This window comes from Gracilinanus agilis, chromosome 2, assembly GCF_016433145.1.
Source record: "Gracilinanus agilis isolate LMUSP501 chromosome 2, AgileGrace, whole genome shotgun sequence".
Classification (NCBI taxonomy): domain Eukaryota; kingdom Metazoa; phylum Chordata; class Mammalia; order Didelphimorphia; family Didelphidae; genus Gracilinanus; species Gracilinanus agilis.
Window position 1 is genome coordinate 605,236,429 of NC_058131.1, and position 24,187 is coordinate 605,260,615.

General features: G+C 35.5%; 2 protein-coding genes across 2 annotated transcripts; one reads left to right on the top strand and one right to left on the bottom strand.

Annotated features, from left to right (window-relative positions):
* Window positions 1-1,866: 1,866 nt before the first annotated feature.
* MESD (mesoderm development LRP chaperone) lies at window positions 1,867-24,187 on the bottom strand. Its single transcript, XM_044662510.1, has 3 exons — window positions 23,973-24,187; window positions 15,775-16,007; window positions 1,867-3,296 (listed from the first exon to the last, which is right to left on the bottom strand). The coding sequence occupies exons 1-3, from the start codon at window positions 24,153-24,155 to the stop codon at window positions 3,050-3,052; spliced, it is 663 nt and encodes a 220-aa protein (XP_044518445.1). The 5' UTR covers window positions 24,156-24,187; the 3' UTR covers window positions 1,867-3,049.
* On the top strand, window positions 21,245-21,908 carry LOC123236217 (ATP synthase subunit O, mitochondrial-like). The gene is given in 1 exon segment (XM_044662511.1): window positions 21,245-21,908. A coding segment is annotated over 1 exon segment (642 nt). The 5' UTR covers window positions 21,245-21,266.

A 24,187-nucleotide genomic window follows, 5' to 3' on the forward strand; every position in this document is an offset into this window, starting at 1 on the left:
TCACTGCATGAGGATCTTGTATCTTGAAGTCACAGCCCTAGCGTAGTTTATAGGAGTCAGGAAGACCTGGGTTCAAGACCTGCTTGACACGGACTGGTCGTGTGATGCAGGGCCCAAAGCAACTCTGTAAGACTGACGCAGTTCTGTATTTGTAGTTTCCTCTGACAATTAAGCCACAGGTACAGTCCAGATGTGTTAGGTCATGGCCAGTGTGGGAACTTGTTTTCTTTTTCAAGAAGGTAAGAGGATGAGAGGCATGGATAGGGTTGCCAAAAAAGCAAAGAAAAAGTCATTGAATAATTTTTTAATTCACAGAACATAAGGCGAGCAGGCCCCATAGAGAAGCAGAATAGCTTTGAACATTGCACGTTTTATTTAGTATATCCTTAAAAGGAAAGGGTCCTTATTAAGAGATTTGTTGTTTCAGGTACAATTGTCTTTTTCTGTACTGTGTATGTGGAAATTTTTGTTTTAGTTGGTGTTTCTTAAGAATTTTTAATTTTTAATTTTTAATTTTAAACTATAAAGCATAATGGCATAAAAGGTATTAACTCTTTATTGTCTTAGTTACATGATATGCTGAATTTATATAGTTCTATGGTTCTCTCTAACAAAATCCCTTCAGGATCCATCAGCACCATTCTGATGCATTTCATTTCCATGTATTTTAATAAAACAATTTATTGAGTACCTATTTGTAATGGCTAAAAATTAATATCTTAGTGAGGTGATATATATACATACATATGAGACAAAATGTACAGCAAATTCAAAAGAGTGAGAAATCACTGTAGGCTACCACAGAAAGAGGGAAGCTTTTTTTTTTTTTTAACCTTACTTTCCATCTTAGAATCAGTACTGAATTCTGGTTCCAAATCAGAAGAGTGATAAGGGATATGCAATGGGTGTTAAGTGACTTGCCCAGGTGTCTGAGGATAGATTTGAACCTGGGACCTCCTGCCTCACAAGGCCTTGCTCTCAACACACTAAGCCAATGAATCTGAAAAGAAGCAGCTTTTGAGAAGGGACATATGCTGGGCGTAGGAGGGTATGTAGGATTCCAATAGAAAAGAGTCATCAAGGTGACTTAATATGACACAGAATGGTAAAGTGAGAATAATAGCTCCCTTAAGCACATTAATGGAATTGGAACTGAAAAACAACTATGATTTTGGACATGTTTCCTTATCTGTAAAATCAGGCAGCTGGACTAGACGATGAGTTTTAGATATTTCATGTGTCCTAGTCTCCTCTGCCATTCTGGTGAGGCCTAAGTCTCTTCTAAGAATATTTTTAAATGCACAAAATAAAACACATAGGACTATAAAGGAAACCAGAGGAGAGTAAAAATAAAGATAAATGTTTTTTTTTCTTATTCAAGTTCACAGACACCCTAAAAAAATCTAATCAAAGACCCTAAGTTAAGAAACCCTAGGCTAGATAATTTCTGAAACGTTACACCCACCTCTGACATTGTAGGTCTCTTTTACAATTTTTTTTATTATTCCTTCAAAAATCAATCATTAGGGGGCAGCTGGGTAGCTCAGTGGATTGAGAGCCAGGCCTAGAGACAGGAGGTCCTAGGTTCAAATCCAGCCTCAGACACTTCCCAGCTGTGTGACCCTGGGCAAGTCACTTGACCCCCATTGCCTACCCTTACCAATCTTCCACCTATAAGTCAATACACAGAAGTTAAGGGTTTAAAATTAAATTTAAAAAAATCAATCATTACCAGTAATATGAAAAAAGGAAGAGAAATAGAATGTTTTTTGAGAAAAAGTGGCCATAACTAAGAATAAACTCTTCAGATTTTTTTAGCTGAAACAGAAACCAAGACATAAGTTACACATAACTAAAAAATAAGAATTTTCAGATTTTTCAAATAATTTTAATTCTTAAAAATTACAATTGTATATAAATTTCACAACTCATTCATGAGCAGGCAATTAAAGCAAAGCCAGTCAATAACAAAGTACCATGTAAGTACCATACAAAACAAAATCATGAAAAGAGAATTAGGCACTTTTAAAAATCAATCATTTTAGGAACAAATGAAATAATCCAATACTGTGCTGAATGCTGGAATGGACTTTGCTGTTCATGAATATTTACAAACTTCTAAAAAGGCTGCCCAATTTTGTAAAAATACAAATGCTCATTAATTATTATGACAAATCTTTAAAGTTACTTTTCTAAATGCTGAGGAAACAAGAAAAGCATATGCATGAACATTGGCAGTCCAGACAATACTGACCCTAGACCATCATCTTTTCAACAAAAAAATAAAAATTAAACAGAATTAAGAGAAACCTTTCCTATACTTTGACCAGAAACTGCAAGGCTTTAACATTTTTTTTTCCTCTTTTCTAACAAATCAGTAGTAATCTACTCACTCCTGGATTCTTTGAACAAATGTGAACCTTTACTCTCCTATATAAAACCTTTTAGAAGCTCCAGAACCAGTTCCCAAGAATGTAAGCCCAATGAATTCCTTCTATAACACTTTTTAAATCTCAACAGTTTCTCAGCAATATAATGAAAGGGGTATCTAGCATTAAGAATTTCACTTAATTGAGTCAATAAAGTCTTAATGGCTCATGTGAACATAACCTTCTAACACATCTTTTTTCCTAACCACAAAAAAGCCCAACTGGCTTGAAAGATTTCTAGTAGTTCTTTTTAGGACAGGAAAAGTATTCTTTTAACAGTGATGACCTTGTTTTTACTTGTTTATAATGGAGGAAAGTCCACAATGGACAAGTGACCTGTCAATTTTAAACAGAAGCATAAATATGTCACAGTTTAAAGTGATTTTAAGTATTAACTTTCCTGTGGCTAAAAACAACTCAAATTTAATAAGTAAACTTCCATCTTTACACTGAAGTCTTTTAAACATCATAATCCCTGATGACTCACCTAACCCCAACTGAGAATTTCACAGAAATAAATGTAATCGGTTGTATTGTTTGTAATTCCCCAATCCTCAAGTTACTGTAAAAATGCTGATGTCTTCCTAATTGCTCCTTTCAAAGTTCCATTAATATGTTTGTCATAGATCATCTCTCTGCCTTGAGGCTCGATTGTCTTCTTTAAAGGACCTAGTTTTATCTCCCTCCTTTTTCTTGTTCTCTGGCTTTGTTTTATTTTTTAATTTACTTCCTCCTTTGCCAGGATATACCTGCCCCTCCACAGTTACATCAGCACATCTCTCTTGGCTTATCAAAAAGTCTTTGATCTCCCAAGCATAGCTGCCATCTCGAAGCATGAAGATAGCACGATCTGACCCAACAATAAACCTAGAGAATAAGAAAACATCAATTAATGTTATGGTCTTAACATGCTAAAATTATTCTCTAATGTAAAGGGGGAAGAAGTTCTTAATTCAATATTGCCATATACTTTAAAAAGAAAATACTAAAATAATCTCAAAGTCTATCTTGTCCTCCTAATTGCCCAAATATGTATGAAACAAATTAATTTAATAGCCATCAATTATGCAACTACAATGTACACAGCACCATGCTAAAGTACAAAGGTCTTGGGAGTACAAAGATAAATATGGAATTCCTGACCTCCAGGAACTTATATTTTACTAGAGAATGCAACATATTTGAAGGAATTCACTCTTGGAACTAGAATTTTTCTTGGAAAAATTTAATAATTCTGATCAATATGCTATGACCACCCATATGCCACCAGAAGATTAATGAAGAAGCGCTTCTAAAACAGTGGTGAGGGACTCAAGGTGCAGAAGGAAGCAGACATTTTTGGACAGAGTATATAAATGTATAGATGTATTCTATTGACTATTCAGATTTCTTACAAGTATTGTATTTTTCTTTTTTTAATAGGCAAGGAGTTTTGTGAGAGAAAAAGGGAAAACTAATGCTAAGGTCGGGGAAAAAAAAGGAAGAAAGAAAAGAAAGAAGGGTTATGGAAGCACTTTTTAAAATGTACCTATGATTGGTATTTTTTAATTAATTTTTTTTTTATTAAACCCTTACCTTCCATCTTGTGTATTGGCTCCAAGGCAGAAGAATGGTAAGGGTTAGGCAATGAGGGTCAGGTGACTTGTCACACAGCTGAGACATGTCTGAGGCCAGATTTGAACCTAGGACCTCCCGTCTCTAGGCCAGGCTCTCAATCCACTGAGCTACCCAGCTGCTCCCTATGATTGGTTTTATAAGATTATTCACTTACAAAAATGAACAACATGGAAATATGTTTTGCATGATAATACCTATATAATCCTGACTGAATTGCTTGCCAGGTCAGGGTGGGAGGGTGAGGGTAGGGAAGGAAGGAGGAAGACAATTTGGATCATATAAGTTCAGAAAACTTATGTAGAAATCTGTTATTTCAAATTGGTTAAAAAATTTTTTTAACTAAAAAATAAATAAAAGCTTTTTAAAAATGCTACTTATTATTTTGTTTTTAAATGCACCTAAGAGAATTAAAAGTTTTGAAAGAAACAGACAAGTAGTATAGCTTTGAAATTAATGTGTTAAAATCTATTATGTACTTTTTAAAAAACCAAGCTGCACATAAAGGATTTGCTTTTTCACAAAGATCCTTTTTTTTTTTCTATTCTACTGCGTATGTGGAAATGTTGTTTGGGGCATTTATTTAATTCAGAAACAAAAATTATATTAAAAAAGAATTCATTGCACCAATTTTAACATGGAAAAGAAATTAGGACAGACATAAAAATGCTATATTCCCTAAATGTCAAAATATAAATAGATTTTGGTATGTTATATAACATGGTGGTTTTATAATGAGTTTTGATATATGCCTTAAAAAATGGAAAATGAGGGGGACTTTCAAAATGATGGTAGAAGAGGTTGTGAAGAACTCAGCTCCTGAATTCCCTTCTCCTCCACCAGGAACAGATAAAAATACTCCCAAATAAAGTAATGGGAGGAAGACAAGGAGCATTAACCAAACAGGTTCAAAAGAGCCTCTCATCTAAGGTAAAGGAAAGTAAAAAGCTTCACACAATAAGTGAATACTAGTAAAAGATCTTAAAAGAGAGATGACGAAGGGAAAATCAGTTAATTTTAATAGGAGCCTAATTGAAAAATCTAGATCTACAGTATCAGAGGACATATCAAACTGGATTTTATATAAGCAAGTAAGAAGAAACACATCACCCACTGAAGGTGATGTGGGAGGTATTATCAAAGCACTCTAATTCAGACAATATAAGATTAGGATTATTTTCTTTTCATGAGAAAAGAAAAAAGCTGGAATGTGACACAGATAAATTAGGCCATCCCAGGATCTTTTAGTCTGCTGAGCTAAGGAATATATGCAAATAAGGAAAATGCAAAGAGGAAAAAAAAATAAACCAAAACAAAAACAAAAGAAATAAATAAATAGAGATAGAGATAGAGATATATATATAAAATCTCTCATATTTTCAAGTGTCTTTACCAGAAAAAGAAAAATATGCAGGAGTCTTTGATATACATATCAACCCAGTAACAAACCATCACACAATTCTGGGAAATATGTATTATTTGAGAAAATAATATACAAATTGAGTGATCAAGTAAATGTCTGAGTGAGTAAGGCTTTCAATCAACAAGCATTTAATAAATGCCTATTATATGCCAGTGTCTTTGCTAAGCACTAGAAAAGTGTAATGTCTCTTTCTTCAAGAGGTTTATATTCTAAAGGAGGAGACAAGACATATGTGTATGTGTGTGTGTATATATATATACATATATATATATATATAGTATATACATGATAAATACAATATGAATCCAACTTAACTTGGGGAGGGAGGGAGTACAGACCTGGCAGCTGCAGCAGATCACGAAAGGCTTTACATAGAAGGTGGTACTGAAGCTGAGTCTTAAAAGAAACCAGATGCCTAGAGGCAGTGGTGAGGGGGAAGTGCAATCTAGGTATATAGTGTTGTGTGTGAAGAGGAACAAGGATTGCATAGCTGGAATACAGACTGTGGAGAGGAATAATGTAGAAGAAGTCTGGAAAGGTAGGAAAAGGTATGGTCATAAAAAGTCTGAAATGCCAAAGTAGTTTATATTTGATCCTAGAGGACTAAACGAGAGGCTATTAAAATAGTTTAATTAAGCGTTAATAAGGGCCTAAACTAGGCTGGTTTATAAACTGGTGATATTATATGAAATGAGAAGGGGACATGAGTGAGAAACAAGTAGGACAGTTTTGAAAGTAATATGTTGAATTTTTTATGGATATATACATATATGTGCATGAGTGTACAGACATATTTTAAAGCAAGCAGTATGAAATAGCAAATCAGTTTCATAAACCCTCTTTGTGTTCTACTAAGTATATTTAAAGGTCAGAATTTATTTTTTAAAAATAAAAATACTTTTTTAGAAAAAGCTTGAAAAAATGCTTGTACTGAGTGGACTGTGGTTTCATGATCAATGGATGGAAAGGAGGGAAAGGACAGTCTGGTACTGACTTTATATGATGGACTAAAGGGAACTTTACTTCTCACCTGCCAATTAGGATAACTCGGTCCTAAAGTGAAAACCCAAAGCTAAGGGGACCAGATGATGTCTAGAAGGGCAAGTCTGCAAGTTCACAGAGAGAAGATAGGCAGCAACAGAGCAGAAGGCAAAATGCCCAAATGTGGTAGGATCTATTACTGGGGTTCTTTACCTTCTTTGGGTCATGAACCTCTTTGGCAGTCTGGTGAAGTCTATAGATAACTTCTCAGAAACATTATGGAACAAATAAAGTAAAATACAGAGGATTATAAAAGAAATCAGTTATACTGAAATAATTATCAAAATATAGGTTCACAGACCCTAGTTCAAGAGGCCTTAATTTAACATATGGCTGAATGGAGGGACAGAAAGACATGTATAGGTAGGTTTAAAATTCAAGGCAGGAGAAAGTTATGCATTCAGACTCTAGAATATCAAGGGTTCTTTATCATGATTTCCAATAAAGATGTATTTCAATTTAGAAATTGTGAAAAGAGGTAAGTAAGGTATTTATAGTGTGATTAAGGGAAACAATCTGGTAAAATGAAAGTTCCGGGGGGTGGGGCAGGGTTCCTTTGTTTTTGTATCCACAGTACCCAGAGTTCAAGGTAGGCACTAATAAATACTTGCAGAATTAAGCTATCAATATTGAAAAAAATATATATGTGCATATATATAAAATGGCAAAGCAACCAAATTTTAGGAGATTAACTCAATTTGTAAAAGAATTTATTAAAACATAAATGACAATGATTTCACTACCCAACTTTGGGCACATGATAAATCTAACAAAAATAAGAAAAATTACAAGATTGAACAAAATATGGTGAAAAACAGAGTGAGCTATATGAAAGAAAATGAATGGTCTTATTATATAACTTATTTTTTATTCAGATGCTTATGAAATATTTACAAAGGTAATAATCCATACCTTAGGTTTTAAAGAATTTATAAATAAATGTTGAAAAGCTGAACTTTTAAAGTACAAGACAAGCAAAAAGAATAGTAATCAATCAAGAAAAAAGATCAAAAGGTGAAGGTATAACTGGAGACAAAAAATTACTTGCCTAGGAATGACTGAGTCAAAGGCCAAATTATAGAAAAAATTAAAATCATATTAGATAACCATGATGATAAAAATTTTAAATCTATGGGATGTGGCTAAAGTAGTTCTCAGAGACAAATGCATTTCCCTGAATGCTTCTATTAAGAAAAGAAATTTTAATTTAATTCATTAATTTAATGAAAATATTAATTAATCAATCAACTAGCATTTTAGAATCTACTCTGTTCCAGGCACTCTGCTAGGTGCTGGGAATTCAGAGCCAAAAAGTGTAACAGTCAATGACCTTAAGGAGCTTTTAAGAAATAAAGGCATTATAACTAGAGGAAGAGAGTGAGCAGGGGAGGCCCTACAAAATGCAAAAGTCAGGAAACTAGGAGGTGGTAGTTCAAGAGAGCGTTCAATGAAACTAGAGATTCTATGAAGTAGGGGTAAGGAGAATAAGCATTCAAAGCATAAGGAAAGGTTCAGAGCAAAAGTACTGAACCAGGAGATGGAAAATTGTACATAAGGAAAACTTGGCTGGATCCAATGTCATGCAGTGGAGGAATGAAGAGTGACCCTGGAAAGGAAGTTCAGAGCCAGGCTCTGAAGAGTTCTGAAGGCCAAACAGAAGAATTCTATATTTTGACTTAGATTATTACTGTAATATGGAGCCACTGGAATTTATTGATCAAGGAGGCCGCATATATGGTCAAACCTGAATTTTAAGAACATCCTTTTGGCAGATGATACAATGATGTTGTAGAGATGGAAGATACAAAAATTACCAACAAATTAAATATATTTCACTTTAATATGACTGTGTTGCCTAAGTGGTAAATAAAAAACATTTAAAAAAAAAAACGGGTAAATTTGCAGCATACCTAGGAGATAATGAGTTCTGTTTTGGACATGCTGAGTTGAAGAGGCCTATTATGGAACCTCTAGTTTAAAATGACATGCTCAGGAAAATCTGAGTTGGACTGGATTTGAGAGTCATCTACATAGAGATAACTAAACTCATAGAAAAGAAATAAAGGGGAAAGAAAAAAAAGTTCAGGACAAGTACTGAAAAACATCCGAAGTTATAAGGAAGGATAAAGTTGATCCAAGAGAAGACTAAGAATGATCAGACACTTTGGGGGAGATACAAATGAGAAAAGCCTCTGGAAAAAAGAGGAAAGAGAAGAGAAAGAAGGAAGGAAGATCAACAGTGTGAAATGCTACAGAGACACCAAGAAAGGTTAGAATTGAAAAGGGTCTAAACTGAGTCTCTAGATTAAAAAAAAAAAGTGGGGTGGGGTGGGGGAGGATTAACATATTGCAAACTAAAGTCAAAGAAGAAATTAAAAGAACTGAAAAATGAATAAGCAGAATCGAGACATGTTTTTTTTTTCTTCTTTTAAACCCTTACCTTCCGTCTTAGAATCAATACTGTGTATTGGTTCCAAGGTAGAAGAGTGGTAAGAGCTAGGCAATGGGGGTCAAGAGACTTGGCCAGGGTCACACAGCTAGGAAGTATCTGTGGTCAGATTTGAACCCAGGACCTCCCGTCTCTAGGTCTGGCTCTCCATCCACTGAGCCACTTAGATACCACCCAAGAAATGGTTTTTAAAAAGATCCAAAAAATGGATGATCAAGTCATGTAACTTCTAAATGCCTAAAGCTACACCCCATGGTGCATACATGGTATGAATATATGGCTAAAGATATATCTCATGTGCAAAGATATACCTGGAACATTCATGTGGATTCTATCCAATAAAGCTCCTGACTATTCCTACCCAAAGAGCTTGAAACCAAATGCCTACATATATAAGAGGAATAATGGACCATATTCCCAATTCTCTAAGTCCCTTTAAAAGGTTAGTAGGTCTAACGCAACACATTCTGTTGCTCTGAGGTGTGCCAAACCATCACACAGCCTAGGTACAATTGAGCTGAAATAAGAAAGATAGTCTGGATCAGATTTTAAGCTTTGAGACTTTGGCTGGCCGATACTTATTCTTTCAATTTTAATCATTTTTTCCAGATTACAAGTAGAGACAATTTTTGATAACTGTTTTCTTTCATTTTATAATCCGTGTTCTCTCCTTCACTTCCACCCCTTTTGCTTTCCCTAAGATAGCAGGTATTAGGACATAGGTTGTAGATAAGTTATTATATAATACATATTTCCATGTTCATCATGTTCTGAAAGAAGATGAATATCACTTACAATAGAGAAAAAAATCATGGAGGAAATAAAAGTTAAAAATGTGTGCTTCAGTCTGCATTCAGATACTGTCAGTTCCTTTTGTGGCTGTGGAAACCCTATTTCATGGACAAAACATTTTGTTGGAAAAGTGTAAAGAAGCAAGGAAGTTGTACCTAATGTAAATATTTATAGATTTTATTTATTTTTATTTTATATTTATCTATCTATGTATACACATATTTTATTTATATAAATGTTTAAGAACACTGATACTTCTATAGGCTAGATCTTTTATTTAGAAAACTGCTGGTATAATACCTCTTAGCAAAGTTAGCATGCATATAAAAATTTTATTTTACATAAAAGATAAACTAGAGGACAATTATGTACTTTATAAAAGGAATCATAAGAAGATTCTAATGTACTAAATAAAGAATACCTGTGTTTAAAGTCATCTCTATAGAGATGTCTTTTGGGCATGACTTGAATAAAAACTAAGCTTTTTTAAAATTTTTTTGGGGGGGGCCTCCTGTGGATCCATCTATTTTTCTTCCTATAAAATATAGCATTTTTAAAAATGGGAAATTTTATCTTCACTATAGTGTCAAAAATGGAGGAAATATTAGACAAATATCCAAAAAAGGAGAAAAAAACATATTATGAAAAATGAGGAGGTAAATTATAAAAAACTTTGAAGAAATTATTGGAATTATATGCGAACATTTCACATAATCATATAAAACTGAAATAAGTAAATGAATACCTACAAAATTATAAAATACCAACTTGCCAAAATAAGAAATGGGAAATCTAAACAGTATTAGAAAAAGGAAACTGAGGTTGGCCATTAGGCAGTAATTGCTATCACCTAAAAATATGCTAACTGGACCATATTTATAGGGGAATATGTAAAATATTAAAAGAGCAAATAAGTATAAGTATAAACTCTCTTTAAAAGTAGAGAAATATGATTATCTATCAAATTTCATGAGACAAATATAGCTCTGATTCCCCAGACTCAAGACAACAGAGGAACTACAAAACAATGTAATAAATGAATATCGATGCAAAAACATAAAATTCAGGTAGATAGAAAAAAAATATCCAAAAAATTATCCATTATAATTCAATTGGGTTATTTATTACCACATATTCACAGATAGTTCAATATATTTTTGATTCCTATCTCATCTGTGATATCATTGGTATAGGCAGTCAGGTGGCACAATGGATAGAGTGCAAAACCTGAAGTCAGGAAAACCTCGATTTTTATGTGGCCTTAGACACTAGCTGAGTGATCATGAGCAAATCACATAATGTTTATTGGCCTCAGTTTCCTCATCTGTAAAATGGATATCTTTTTGTACTAATAATAGCACTTATCTACTAGGACTGTTGTTGAGGAAAAAAATGAAATAATATTTGTGAGGTGTTTAGCAAACCTTAAATCACTATAAAAATGCTAGCTATTAGTAGAGACTATCTAATGAGTAAACACCTTCTACCAATGCAGATATGCAACTATCCTATCCTCTACAGTCTTAAGAGTCTTAAGAGAGTTGTCTGGGACACTTAGAGGTTAAGTGATTTGTTGGCCCAGGGTCATCCAGCTAGTTTGTGTCAAAAGTGGGACCTGAACCAAGGTCTTCCTGACTCTTGGGCCAGTTTTTTCTCTATTACATAATATTGCACCTCCTAATTCAATATTAGGGAAAAAAATGAGCACAATAAATCATATTAACAATAAAAATAATAAAAGCCATATTATTATCTTAAAAGATGTAGAAAAGCCTTTGGTAAAAAGTGATACCATTAATATAAGGAATGCTAAAGAGTATGGGAAGGGAAAGACTTTTTCCTTATACTTAATTGAATTATAAGGTATTAAGTAAACTTTAGAATCTTTTCTATTCAGAACAGATTAAACAAAGCTATCTACTATCCATTGTTAAATTAAGTCCTAGAAATGCTAGCTACAGTGATGAGATAAGAAAACAGATAAAAGGTTGGTTAAAAATTAAAATAGCTCAGCTTGTGAATATTAGAATAGTTTACTTAGACAAACCCAAAAGTCAACTAAAACACTAACTTGAAATTGACAACTTAGCAAGATAGTAGGATATCACCTAAACCCTCAACAAATCCATTAGCCGTTCTTTACAAGACCAATAAAAGTCACAAAAAGTAAGTGAAACACTAAAAGAGTAATAAAATATGACATATCTAGATATCCTACCAAGTCATATAATATTTATATAAAACAACAAAAATTTTTTATAAAATTTTTATAAAAATAAAAGAAGGGCAACTAGGTAGTTCAGTGGATATAGCCAGGCTAGGAAACAGGAAGCCCTAGATTCAAATCTGACTTCAGACACTTAGTAGCTTGTTAACCCTGGGCAAGTCACTTAAACCCTAGGGCCAAATGAGAGAGAAGTTGAAGAGAAGGAATGAACAAGACTTGGCAACTAACTGGCTATAGGAGGTGAGTGAGGGTGATGGATGTTCCTTAGCTGGGAACCTGGGTGACTAGAAGAAAGGTAACTGTCTAATAACTGAAATGAAAAAAATGTAGTGATAATCTTTGTTATATAAACATTAAAAGAAGAAAACTGTTAACTCCTAAGGAATTTGCCTCTCTTCAAAGCATGGGTTATCTAATCACTCACATTGAACAACAGGAGAGAAATAAAATGACAACTAATGGGATTAGAAAAGAGCTTTTACAAAGACACTAGGTAGAATTTATGTAAATGACTTGAGGGAAAGAACAAAGTCTTATTTATTTTTATATGTCCTTTAGGCCTAGAAATAAAAGTGTTTAATAAATGGTTACTGAATTCATTTTTTTAAAGAGTAGGCATAGTAATCAGTCAGTCAGTCAGTAGATGAGCATTTATTTATTAAGCTCTAAATATGTGCCCAGGACTGGCACCTTACTAAGTGCTGGTAGGTCCTTGTTCTCAAGGACATTACAACCTCATGAAGGCTTTATACAGTAATAGGGAAAGCACTGGGGGACATCATTGTCTTCTTCAGAAGGCAGGATGGGAGCTGAGTCTTTAAGGAATCCAATCAAGATAGGAGATGGAAGTGGAAAGCAATTTCCAGGCTAGGAGAATGAATGCTACTGGTAAAGTAAAGCAAAAGGGCTTGTGTATGGGGCATCTGGGTAGCTCAGTGGATTGAGAGTCAGGCCTAGACACAGGAGGTCCTAGGTTCAAATCCGGCCTCAGACACCTCCCAGCTGTGTGACCCTGGGCAAGTCACTTGACCCCCATTGCCCACCCTTACCACTCTTCCACCTATGGGCCAATACACAGAAGTTAAGGGTTTAAAAAAATTAAAAAAAAAAAAGGGCTTGTGTCCCCAAATTGGGGGAAGGAGAGGAGGAATAATAAAGTGTAAAGGGATGGTAAGGGGTGGCCAGGTTAAGAAATGCCAGACAGAAAATTTATATTTGATCTGGAATAATAGGAAGCCACCACTGTAGTGGTGGAGGCACAGGGGAATAACAGAGGCAAGATGGCCTGGCCACAGCAGCACTTTAGGAAAAAGTTAGAGTGGGGAGAGATGAGGCAGGGAGAATAACTAGAGGGTATTTCAGTACTTAGTGGAGGGCATGATAGAAGCAGGGAAAGGGACATGTATTGTTATATTCAAGCTCTGAGAGTTGTTTTGTCTCACCTTGATTGAGGGTAAAGACAGTTGGAGACCTCTGAATGTTCGCAGAGGCAGTTAGTTAGGAGAGGGAAAAGTCGGTTGGCCTGAGGATATAACTAGCCCTCACAGTGATCTGGGGGGAAGTCTTTGGTCCTGGAGGTCTTTGGTCTTGGAGCTTTGACCATTGATGCTCTTGGAATATCCCTAGATATTTAGGCATTAGATCATCATTAGATATTTAGGTATCTGGGTCCGGGTGGTAACTGGGAGGAGGGAAGGAGAAGAAGCAGAGGGAGGTGAAGGGTAGATATTTCCTGAAGGCTGTAAGGCTGACATCACAAACTGAGAGGAAGGAAGCTGAGAGAAACCATCCATACATCTGCAGATTACTCTCTGGTTTGGCCATAGCCAACCTGAACCAGAGGGGAAGAACAAAAGCTCCAGCTTACTGAAACAAAAGCCTACAGTCCTGAGGGATTATTATTGATCATAGCTATAGTGACAAAGTCTCCTATACCCAATCCGTTCCCAATTATTCCTTTCCCTATTTAACATCTATAGATAATGTTTATTTAAGTACCTTCCTGAGTGGTCTTTGGGGAGGGAGCAACTCAGTCAGATGAAAACGTTATCCAAGGCTAATAGAGCCCAATAATATTAATTAATCCAACCCCAGGTGGGACTTGAAAGGGTTACTCATCCACAAACCCATAAGGGTCCTACCTGGGCACTGTTATATTTAGAAAGGGGCTTATACCATCAAACTAAGGTGCCTGAGTGGGTGTTCCCAGCTACCTAGGGGAATACAAAAGGCACCACTTCCCTAACCAATATCCCTAGGAGCATAACAGTATCGAGAAGAGTCCCTACTATTATTTTTTTTATAACAGTATCTAAGAGATGGGGGTGAGGTTTAAAATAAGACCTGCCAAGAGACCAGACATGGGGAGTTCAGTCTGAGGCAGGAGTTGAAAAAAACACTGAGGTTGCAGGGCCACCTGTGTGACTGAGAAGACAGTGGTACCCTGAAGAGTAACAGAGAAGTTTTCAAGAGGGAAGGGTGTAGGGAAAAATGAGCTCCCTCTGGGACATACTGAGTTTGAGATGCTTTGAGAATGTTCAAGTAGGGATGTCAAAAAGGTGATAAGAGATTAGAGCATGGGAGAGAGGTGAGAACTGGATATATAAATGTGAAAAGCATCTTCACAGAAATAACTGGACCTATTCCTATTCCCCTTCACCTACTGCTAATGCTTTCTCTCCAAGTTCACTTTTAAATATTCTAAGTATAGTTTTTTGCATGCTGACTCCATTAGAATGAAATCTCATTAAGAGCAAGAATTGCTTTTGCCTCTCTTTATATCCCCAGCAATTAGCACAGTGCCTTGGCACATAGGCACATTGACTCACTTATAAGATTCCCAAACGAGACAGTGTAGGGGGTGAGAAGAGAAGAAGCTCCAGGAGAGAAACATGAGGGACCTGGATGAAGATACAGCAAAGGAGACTGAGAAAGAAAATGCAAAAAGGTAGGAGAACATGGAGAGAACACTCTCAAAGGAGTATCCAAGAGAAGATGGTGACTGGCAGTGTCAAAGTCTGTAGAAAGGTCAAGAAAAATGGAGACTGAGAAAAGGCCATTAGATTTGGCAATGAAGAGATCACTGGTAACTTTGGAGAGCAATTTCATTTGAATGATGAGGTCAAAAGCCAGACTGTAGAGAATTTAGAATAGGATGAGAAGGAAGCAGCTAGGCAGCACAGTGGATAGAGCACCAAGCCTGGAATTGGGTAGATCTGAGTTCAAATCTGGTCTCAGACACTTTCTAGTTATGTGACCCCAGGCAAGCCACTTAACCCAATTGCCTAGTCCTTGCCAACCTTCTGTCATAGAAGTGATACTAAATCAGAAGCTAAGAATTTAAGAAAAAAAAGTGAGAGGAATAGGAATGAAAGTAGTAAGTACATATATCTTTCAAAAGGAGTTAACTGGGGAGATAAAGGAAATAGAAAATAAGTTTTCTTCTACTAAAAAGTTACTAACAAAAAAGGAAAAGAGTAAATGCAAAATATATATGTATATATGAAAAATATACATACATATATATATATATATATATATATATATATTCCTCCCCCACACCCCCAAGAGTATAAACTCTGAGAGCAGAAACAAATATAATTTTTGTTTCTATATCCCAGCCCCTGGCACTATTTGTAAATAGTGGATGCTTATTAAAATATTTGTTTAATCAACATGGAAATGGGGAGTTGGATGGGCATTCACTATTTACATAAAAGTGGGTCTTTGGAAGAAAAAAATATTAAGGTAACAATGAAAGGCATACCATGTACAGTCCTTATAAGCCTGTATACTTTACCTTTGAACATCATAGTTGGCATTGAAAAGACTCCCCTGCCATAAGCTGGTTATTTCTTCAGTCTCCTTTTCTGTGGGATTTCCTGACACTGTTGCAAACATCATAAGGGTTTTTCCCTTTTTTGTCATTTTCAATATGCTCTCTGGTTTGCCTGGATCAATTTGAGAGAAATCTATTGGTGCTGAAGGTCTTTTATGTTCTGGAAGGTCCCCTTCTTCTATGTCATCATCTTTCTGTGGTAAAGGGAAAAAAATGAAAAATGTTAAATATACTATTAAAAACTATTGCTTCAAACGTTATTGGTTCTATTTTTTTTAAACAGCATTGCTCAATTACTTTTGCATATTAGGTTGAAGTGAGCTTTTGATACACTATAATGGGGAGGAGAAAGGTCCTTCTTTTAAGAAGTTTGGTGTTTATAGTGCCAAGTTTCAGGAAGCTTAACTATATATCACAGTGAACTTCAGAGAAATGAACGGTAGTATCTTAAAGACTGGATCCCAAGGATACTTTACAATATCATCTATGTAAGGTTAAGTTCTAAAGGTATTTGTTAAACACCTTTACGAAATCTGGGAAAAAATTTCAATTTGTGAAAACATGATTCAGATAAGCAATGACAAAAAGCCATTCTAGGTTAAGAGATGAGGAAAATAATAAAGAAGGAATGACCTTGTTACAAGAGTAGTGAATACTGGCTATAGAAGCAAGTAGAAATTATCAAAACACTAGTCAAGGGTAAAATGTTACATGATCTACCTGTATTTTACCCTTTAAATAAATTGTAGCAGAGTTCCCCCTTCAGTAGGACATCTAAATTTCAGTATTCAAAAAGAACAAAATCATCCTAGCAAAAAGAGAGCAGTATACATTGGCAACACATGGAAGGAAAAGAAGTCAAGGCATTTGGAAGAAAATTGGCAATAAAGCATAGTACACAGGTCACTTCTTGTGAATCAAAGTTGATATTATTTCTTACAAAGGTAAAAATTTATTATAAGGCTTGAAAGAATAGCATTGTTCAGAGTTTCTCATTTAATCATACTATAAAGTCTATTATGGTTTTACATGGTTCAATCAACAAATATTTTTAAGCACCTAATTCCCTCATCATCTGCACTCTCACCCTCATAAAATTACTTTGTACTTACTTGTGTATATAAATCCCTCTCGGTAGAATATAGGCTTATTAAGGGTAGTGACTCCTAGTCTTTGTATCTAACAAACCAGTGCTTTGCACATAGTAGACAATGTGTAGCAAGTATCTGCTAAAGTGAATAGCTACATATAGGGGCTTTGCTCAATGTTGTACAGAACATGCAAGCATGTAGAATGAAATCCCTGGCCTTATGGTATAACTAGAGACAAAGCATGGGCATAAAAGACACAACTAAGACAACAGTCAAACAAAGAGTTATGGGCTAGAGTCATGAAGAAAAGCTTCACAAAGAATGCAGAACTTCAGATGGGCCCTGAAGAACAGTCATTATTCAAAAAAACAAGAGGAGAAAGCATTTCAGGCTAAGAAACTTAGAAAATGTGGAAGAAAGAATAAGCCTGTTCTATGAGCTGTAAAGAATTTGACTACAGAGGTAAATTCATGTGAGAAAATAGCAGAAGATAAGTCAGACAGGTAGGCTGTCTGTGATATTGAAAATTTGGGGTTCCTTGAACTTAATATTGAGATCCATGATATAAACTTCCTGTGGATGTCTAGAGGACTTGAAAACTACATTTCCCATGATTCCTCTTGTAATACAGGTAGGCAGGAAGTGTGATTATGTAGACAAAGGTATAAAGTCTCAGAACTTGATTGGGATGCTCTCTTTCCTAGGAAGCAGCCAAGGGGAAGGTATGGCAGGCCATTAAAATTAGATCTTAGCAGGTATGTGGTTTTCTTAATTATCAATATGGATTACAATAAAACCTTAATATTTTTAAATATACCCTTCTATATTAATTTTATTTGTTACATGTCTTAGGCTGAATTGCAGAGGGTCTCTTGAAAATTTGGTTAAGAAATTAGGACTTGATTCTCTAAGGATGAAGAAGCATTGAAAAATGAGTAGTGACAAGATGAAAACTGATATTTTAGAAAGAGCATTCAGGTGACAGAATGGAAGATGGCTGGGAAAAGGGAAATAAACAATAGACTTCAGTACTCAAAGCATTAAGTGATAAAGACCCAAATTAGGGTGATAGTTGAAAGAGTAAAAAGGAAGGGGCAGTAATAAATCAATGAGTCAGTCAATAAATATTTATTAAAACACTTTGTGTGTGACAGATACTGTCAATAAAAAAGGCAAAAGACAATCCTTACTCTAAGAAGCTGTAATGCAGGAGACAATATACAAATAACTATATTCAAACAAGCTACATACAGGATAAATTAGAAATAGTCAATAAAAAGCAAGCGCTAGAATTTTAGAGAGACTAAGAGAAGCTTTCAATGGATTTAAGTGGATAAAAGCAGTGGGTTTGGAGTCAGAAGACCTAGGATTAGAATCAGAGGAACTAGGTTCAAATTTCACCTTTCTCCCTTCTGATTTATGTGCCCTTGGACCAGACACTTAACCTCTCAATTTCCTCATCAATATAGTGACAGGTTTGGATCAATGGCCTTTAAAGTCTCTTGAAGCTAAAAATCTACAGTCCTCTGATGGGAAAAATTCACAGGTCTTGGGAAATTGACTGAATTAAGTGGGGTAGTAGAGGGGAACTAATGAGTTCAGTTTTTGAAATGCAAAATTTGAGGTAGAAGTAGTATCAATTATTATGCAGATATTCAATGACATCTAAATTCATGACTGGGGCTCAAAAAAAAATCTAGGGGCTAAAAATGTCAATTTGGACCTAGAATATCAGATGAAATCTCTAATGCTGAGCATATAGAAGTATTAAGAGGCAAAGGGGAGAAAGGAGGGAAAACTTCAAATTTTAAGATGTTTAACAATTAAAGAAGAATGAAAAGACCAGATCTGATTATTAGAAAACCATATTATTCATGGTTACACAAGTAGCAAAAGTAGCAGAACTAGGATTTAAATCCAAGTGCTCTGACTACAAATTCAGTACTCTTCCTACTATACTGTACCACTTTGTAATACATAATGGTAACTAGTGATTATATAGATTTTAAAAGGACGAAAATAAAAATAACCTGAACAATGTTTATTCTAAGTCATTAATGTCAAGCTGTAGTCAAAATAACAACTTGTAGAAAAGGCAGTAGGGCCTTTAACTATCCTAATCCAGCTTTTCCTATTTATCTTGAATCTTCTATGTACTTCAAATATAAGTGACTGTGGTTAACCTACAAAAGCAGAAATAAACAAAGTGCAGAATATAGTTCTGGGGCAGAGCCAAGATGGCTGAAACCATTCTGGTAATCCTCTCCAACCAATCTTAAAATAACGTTTCAAAACGAAGACTGGAGTGAAAGCACCAACAAAAGGACAGAGTGAAGCCACTTTCCTGCTGAAAATAACTTGGAAGGTAGGAAGAAAGGGTCTGGTTCACTGAGGTGAGAGGGGAGTGAAGCCTGCAGAAAAGTTGCACCAAGGAAAACCAGTGCAAGCCAATGGCAAGCCCCTTCACCCCACATCTACTGCTCCAGGTTCTGAAGCTGAGCCCAACCAACCTTCAGACCTTAAGATCCTGCCTACACCAACAACAGTGCAATCTCACTCACACTCTTTAAAGTTCCAAGCCCTAGCACCAGTCCTTCATGTGGCTGGCTGGTATAGGTCCAAAGTGAGTCTCTGAGCCATGCCCAGGCCCAAACTGAGACCCCAGCCCCAACTAAAGGCAGTCAGCAGAGCACCTGGTTAGTGTAGGCCAAAGGGGAGGCCCAGACATCTGCAATAAGGAGAAAATGAGAAAGAGGGCAATAAAATTTGTAATGTGAATGGATGAACTCACCCATAAAATGGAAGTGGATAGTAGAATGGATTAAAAACCAGGACCCTACTATATATTGTTTACATATTTGATGCAGGGAGATACACGCAGAATAAAGGTAAGGGGCTGAAGCAGAATATATTGTGCTTTAGCTGAAGTTTAAAAAATAAAACAAGAGTAGCAATCGATCTCAAACAAAACTAAAGCCAAACTAGATCTAATTATAGAGATGAGGAAGGAAATTACATCTTGATAAAAGATACCATAGCCAGTGAAATAATATTAATACTAAACATATATGCACCAAATGATATAGCCTCCAAATTTTAAAGGAGAAACTAAATGAGCTTCAGGAAGAAATAGATAGTAAAACTATACTAGTGGAGAACCTCAACTTTGTCCTCTCAGATCTAGATAATCAAACCAAAAAATAAACAAGAAAGAAGTGAAGGAAGTGCATGATATTTTAGAAAAGTTAAAACCAACAGATCTCTGAAGAAAACTGAATGGGAATAGAAAGGAATAAATCTTCTTTTCAGCATTACATGGCACTTACACAAAAATTTACCATGTATTAAGTCATAAAAACTTCACAATCAAATGCAGAGAGAATAAATGCAACCTCTTCAGATCATGATGCAATAAAAATTATAATCAATAAGGGTCCATGGAAAGACAAATTCAAAATAAGAAAATAAGAATGAGACAACATATCAAAATGTATGGACTACAGCCAAAGCAGTACTTTGGAGAAAATTTGTATCTCTAAACACTCACATCAATGAAAGCAGAGAAAAAGAATATCAATAAATTGGGCATGCAACTAAATAAAACAAGAAAAAACAACAAATTAAAAATCCCCAAGTAAAGACTAAATTGGAAATCCTAAAAATCAAAGAAGAAATTAATAAAATTGAAAGAGAACTATTGAACAAAGTGGAAGAAAATTATTGACAACCAAAAAATAATCATCTAAGAAAGAGCAACTTTTACCTTGAAAACTGCCAGGAATTTTTAGGAGAACTGACTGCTTAATTAAAGCAAAAATTTCTTTAGGAAATAATAAATACCACACTTGGGATGTAATGCTAAAAGAACAAAGTAAACTTTTAACTCAAATTTCCAAGTCTTACTAATATTTCAACAGTAATCATGAAAAATAAAATGCTCTTATTAGACGTTGCATTGAATAAGAGGCTTATAAAAGAAAAGGAATTCCAAATTAACTGCTAGAAATACATGCCTTTTCACATCTTAAGAGTTAGGAAACTGGGATTAAAGTCATTATTTGTATAATCTTGGAGGGGAGGGAATTAAATTTTTAAATTACTAGGTCTCATTTTTTTCATATATAAAAATAAGTGAGGGGGCAGCTGGGTAGCTCAGTGGAGTGAGAGTCAGGCCTAGAGACAGGAGGTCCTAGGTTCAAACCCGGCCTCAGCCACTTCCCAGCTGTGTGACCCTGGGCAAGTCACTTGACCCCCATTGCCCACCCTTACCAATCTTCCACCTATGAGACAATACACCGAAAGTACAAGGGTTTAAAAAAAAAAAAATAAGTGAGGACCTACAGTGGCCACAGGAGAAAAAAGATGGTGGTGACCGCTAATTCTGGGGCGGTCCAGCAGATATGCTGCTTTACCACTTCAGTGGCCAGACCATTTGCCAAACTCGTCAGGCCTCCAATTCAATTGTATGGGCTAGAAGGTCAATACGCCACTGCTCTTTATTCTGCTGCATCCAAGTAGAATAAGCTGGATGCTGTTGAAAAGGAGTTAATCAGAGTAACAAAAATTTTGAAGGAACCCAAAACAGTTGCCTCTTTTATGAATCCCCATATCAAGCATACTATTAAGATGGCAGCCCTAAATGACTTAATAGCAAAAGAAAAGTTTCCCCCCATCACAACCAACTTCATGAAATTGCTTGCTGAAAATGGTCGTTTAAACAACACCCCAGGAATTATTTCAGCATTTTCTACTATAATGAGTGTGAATCATGGAGAAGTATCATGTTTAGTTACTACTGCATCTGCTTTAGATAGCTTAACTCTTTCAGAATTAGAAGCAGTTCTGAACAGCTTCCTACGTAAGGGTCAAGTCCTGAAAATGGAAGCCAAGATTGATCCTTCAATCATGGGAGGAATGATTGTTCGTATAGGAGAGAAATATGTGGATATTTCTGCAAGAACCAAGATCCAGAAACTAAGCAGGATTATGAGGGAAGCTGTTTAAAAGTAATGTTTATCCACACTTCATTGGTGAAACTTCTAAAATTCGTAGAAGCAATAAAGTACTTAAAAATTAAAAAAAAAAAAAGTGAATTGGGGCCCTGAGTCAGGAAGACCTGGGTCCAAATCTGACCTCAGATACTTCCTAGCTGTGTGACCCTGGAAAAGTCATTTAACCCCAATTGCCTAGCCTTCACCTCTCTTTTAGATTTGATACTAAGATAGAAGGTAAGGGCTTAAAAAAAAGTGTTAGACCATATTATCTCAAAGATTCCTTCTAGTTGTAAAACTCTTGAAAACTATATGGTATGGGGAAAATAACTTGGGATTCTAGAGAAAAAGGCTTGGGGTCTCATTCAACTCTACATCCTATGATTTTATATTTTACAGCAAACAGGGATTACCTATGTATTTTCTGTCAGGGATGGAAGACACCATAAAGGCACTAAAAAAAAGGGGTTTTATTTCTATTTTTGCTAGCCTTCATTACTTCCTATTTTACTTTTATTTATCAATGAACACATTTTTTAGGCAGAATTTTTTGGTAGTTTCTGTTGGATAAAACGTTGAGACTAGCAGATAACCAACATGCAAAAAAGGCATGTATGTATGTTATATAGAAACCCATACACATATATGTCATCTATAGAAGCAAAGCATATATGTATTTTCATCATATGCATATACATATGTATTTTGTATATACATACAATATTAGAAATACTCCCTTACATTTTCCAAATAGTCAAAACATTTCCCAATATATTCAAAACATTTTCTAATATAGGTATATATGTGTACTCATTAAATTTTAATAGCTTAAAATTGCAGTAAAACTTTTGGAACATCCTGCATATGTACAAATATACATATGATCATATGTGTGTATGAGTATACACACATGTGAGGAAACTTCATCCTGTCACATAAAAAATCAAATATTTTAGTTTAAAAAAAATCAAGACTGATTTTAGTTGCAAAACCTAAACCATATTCCAATTGACTTTTTCCATTCCAACTCACTGACCTGTCAAAAAAAACCGACAATAGAAGTCTACTCTCTTTGAACAAAGCACACTAAAAATTCTTAACATAAGTACCTGAAAGTTATCATTGTTATCACTTATGACACTATTGAAAAATATCATGTGGATCACAGCTCCTTGGTGCCAGAAATATTTTGGATATTATATCTCATAACCAACAACTAATCTAATAACTCATCTTCCGGATGAAGAAACCAAAGTCAAAGATATGCCTAGTACCACAGTCATTTAGAGGAGAAAGGAGACATGTTCTGTCCAGTGAAAAAATCTGGATGCTCAACAAATAGTAGTGTCTGTAAAGTTAGGTCATTTCCTATAAAATGAGAGGAATGCAGAAGTCAGTGAACATTATGCTTCAAAGTTACATAATCTAGGTAGGTAAAACATCTAGCACATCACAAGAGTCAGAGCTGTGCACACTTACCCTCACACAGTTAAGTCAAGGTACCTTTCAGCAAAGAATCAAAGCATGTTATAATTGGAAAAGACCTAGTTGGATCCTTTTATTTTACAGATGAGAAAATTAATCCCGGAAAAGTGAAATAACTTGCCCACAAGACTTAGCTTCTATCATTTGGGGGGACTAGAAAATAAAGAGGAAAGACCCAAACTTATTAGGAGAAACAAATGAATGGTAAATAAAGCTTGTTTCTGGTATGACGTTTGATTCATTGCTCTCTCATAGCAATAACTTTTTTGCACGGCTCTTTCTTAGTATAAATATTACCTGCTGTTGCAACCTATCTTATTGAAGTTGAAAGGAAAAAGAAAATAACTGGAAAACTTTTAAACATATTCCCTGGGATTGGGAGGAAAAAAGAAACAATAACAATCACCACCTCCACTCACTCTATATAGGAAGCGATCAGGACACACTGGAAGGAAGAGGGAAGAAGACTTAGAGGAAGGATGGAGAGGGGCATAAAAGAATAAAGGAGGGGGCTAGGACATTAGAGAAGACGGTAGAGGGAGGAGGGAAGGGGATCACGCGGGAAGGGCCGGGATGCCGAGGCCGCACGGACCTCCCATTGCTCCAGCAGCCGTGCCATGTCCGCATCGTTGTAATCGCGAATGTCCTTCTTCTTCCGAGGAGGAGGCGGCTGGGCCGTGGTCTTCGTGTCCTCGTTCGCAGAGATCAGACACAACAGCAGATCAGAAGTAAAGAACAATGCCAGCGCCAGGAGCTGCCATCTGAAGGCCGCCATCTTCTGGGAGGAACCGAGCGGCGGGACGAGCA

What these genes read in the sequence shown, in the direction of transcription:
- MESD (XM_044662510.1), bottom strand. Translation starts at nt 24,155, where the DNA reads ATGGCGGCCTTCAGATGGCAGCTCCTGGCGCTGGCATTGTTCTTTACT. An exon ending in GGCTGCTGGAGCAATGGGAG is followed by an intron (nt 16,008 to 23,972) that starts GTCCGTGCGGCC and finishes CCTTTACCACAG; the next exon opens with AAAGATGATGACATAGAAGA. An exon ending in GCCAACTATGATGTTCAAAG is followed by an intron (nt 3,297 to 15,774) that starts GTAAAGTATACA and finishes CTTATTCTCTAG; the next exon opens with GTTTATTGTTGGGTCAGATC.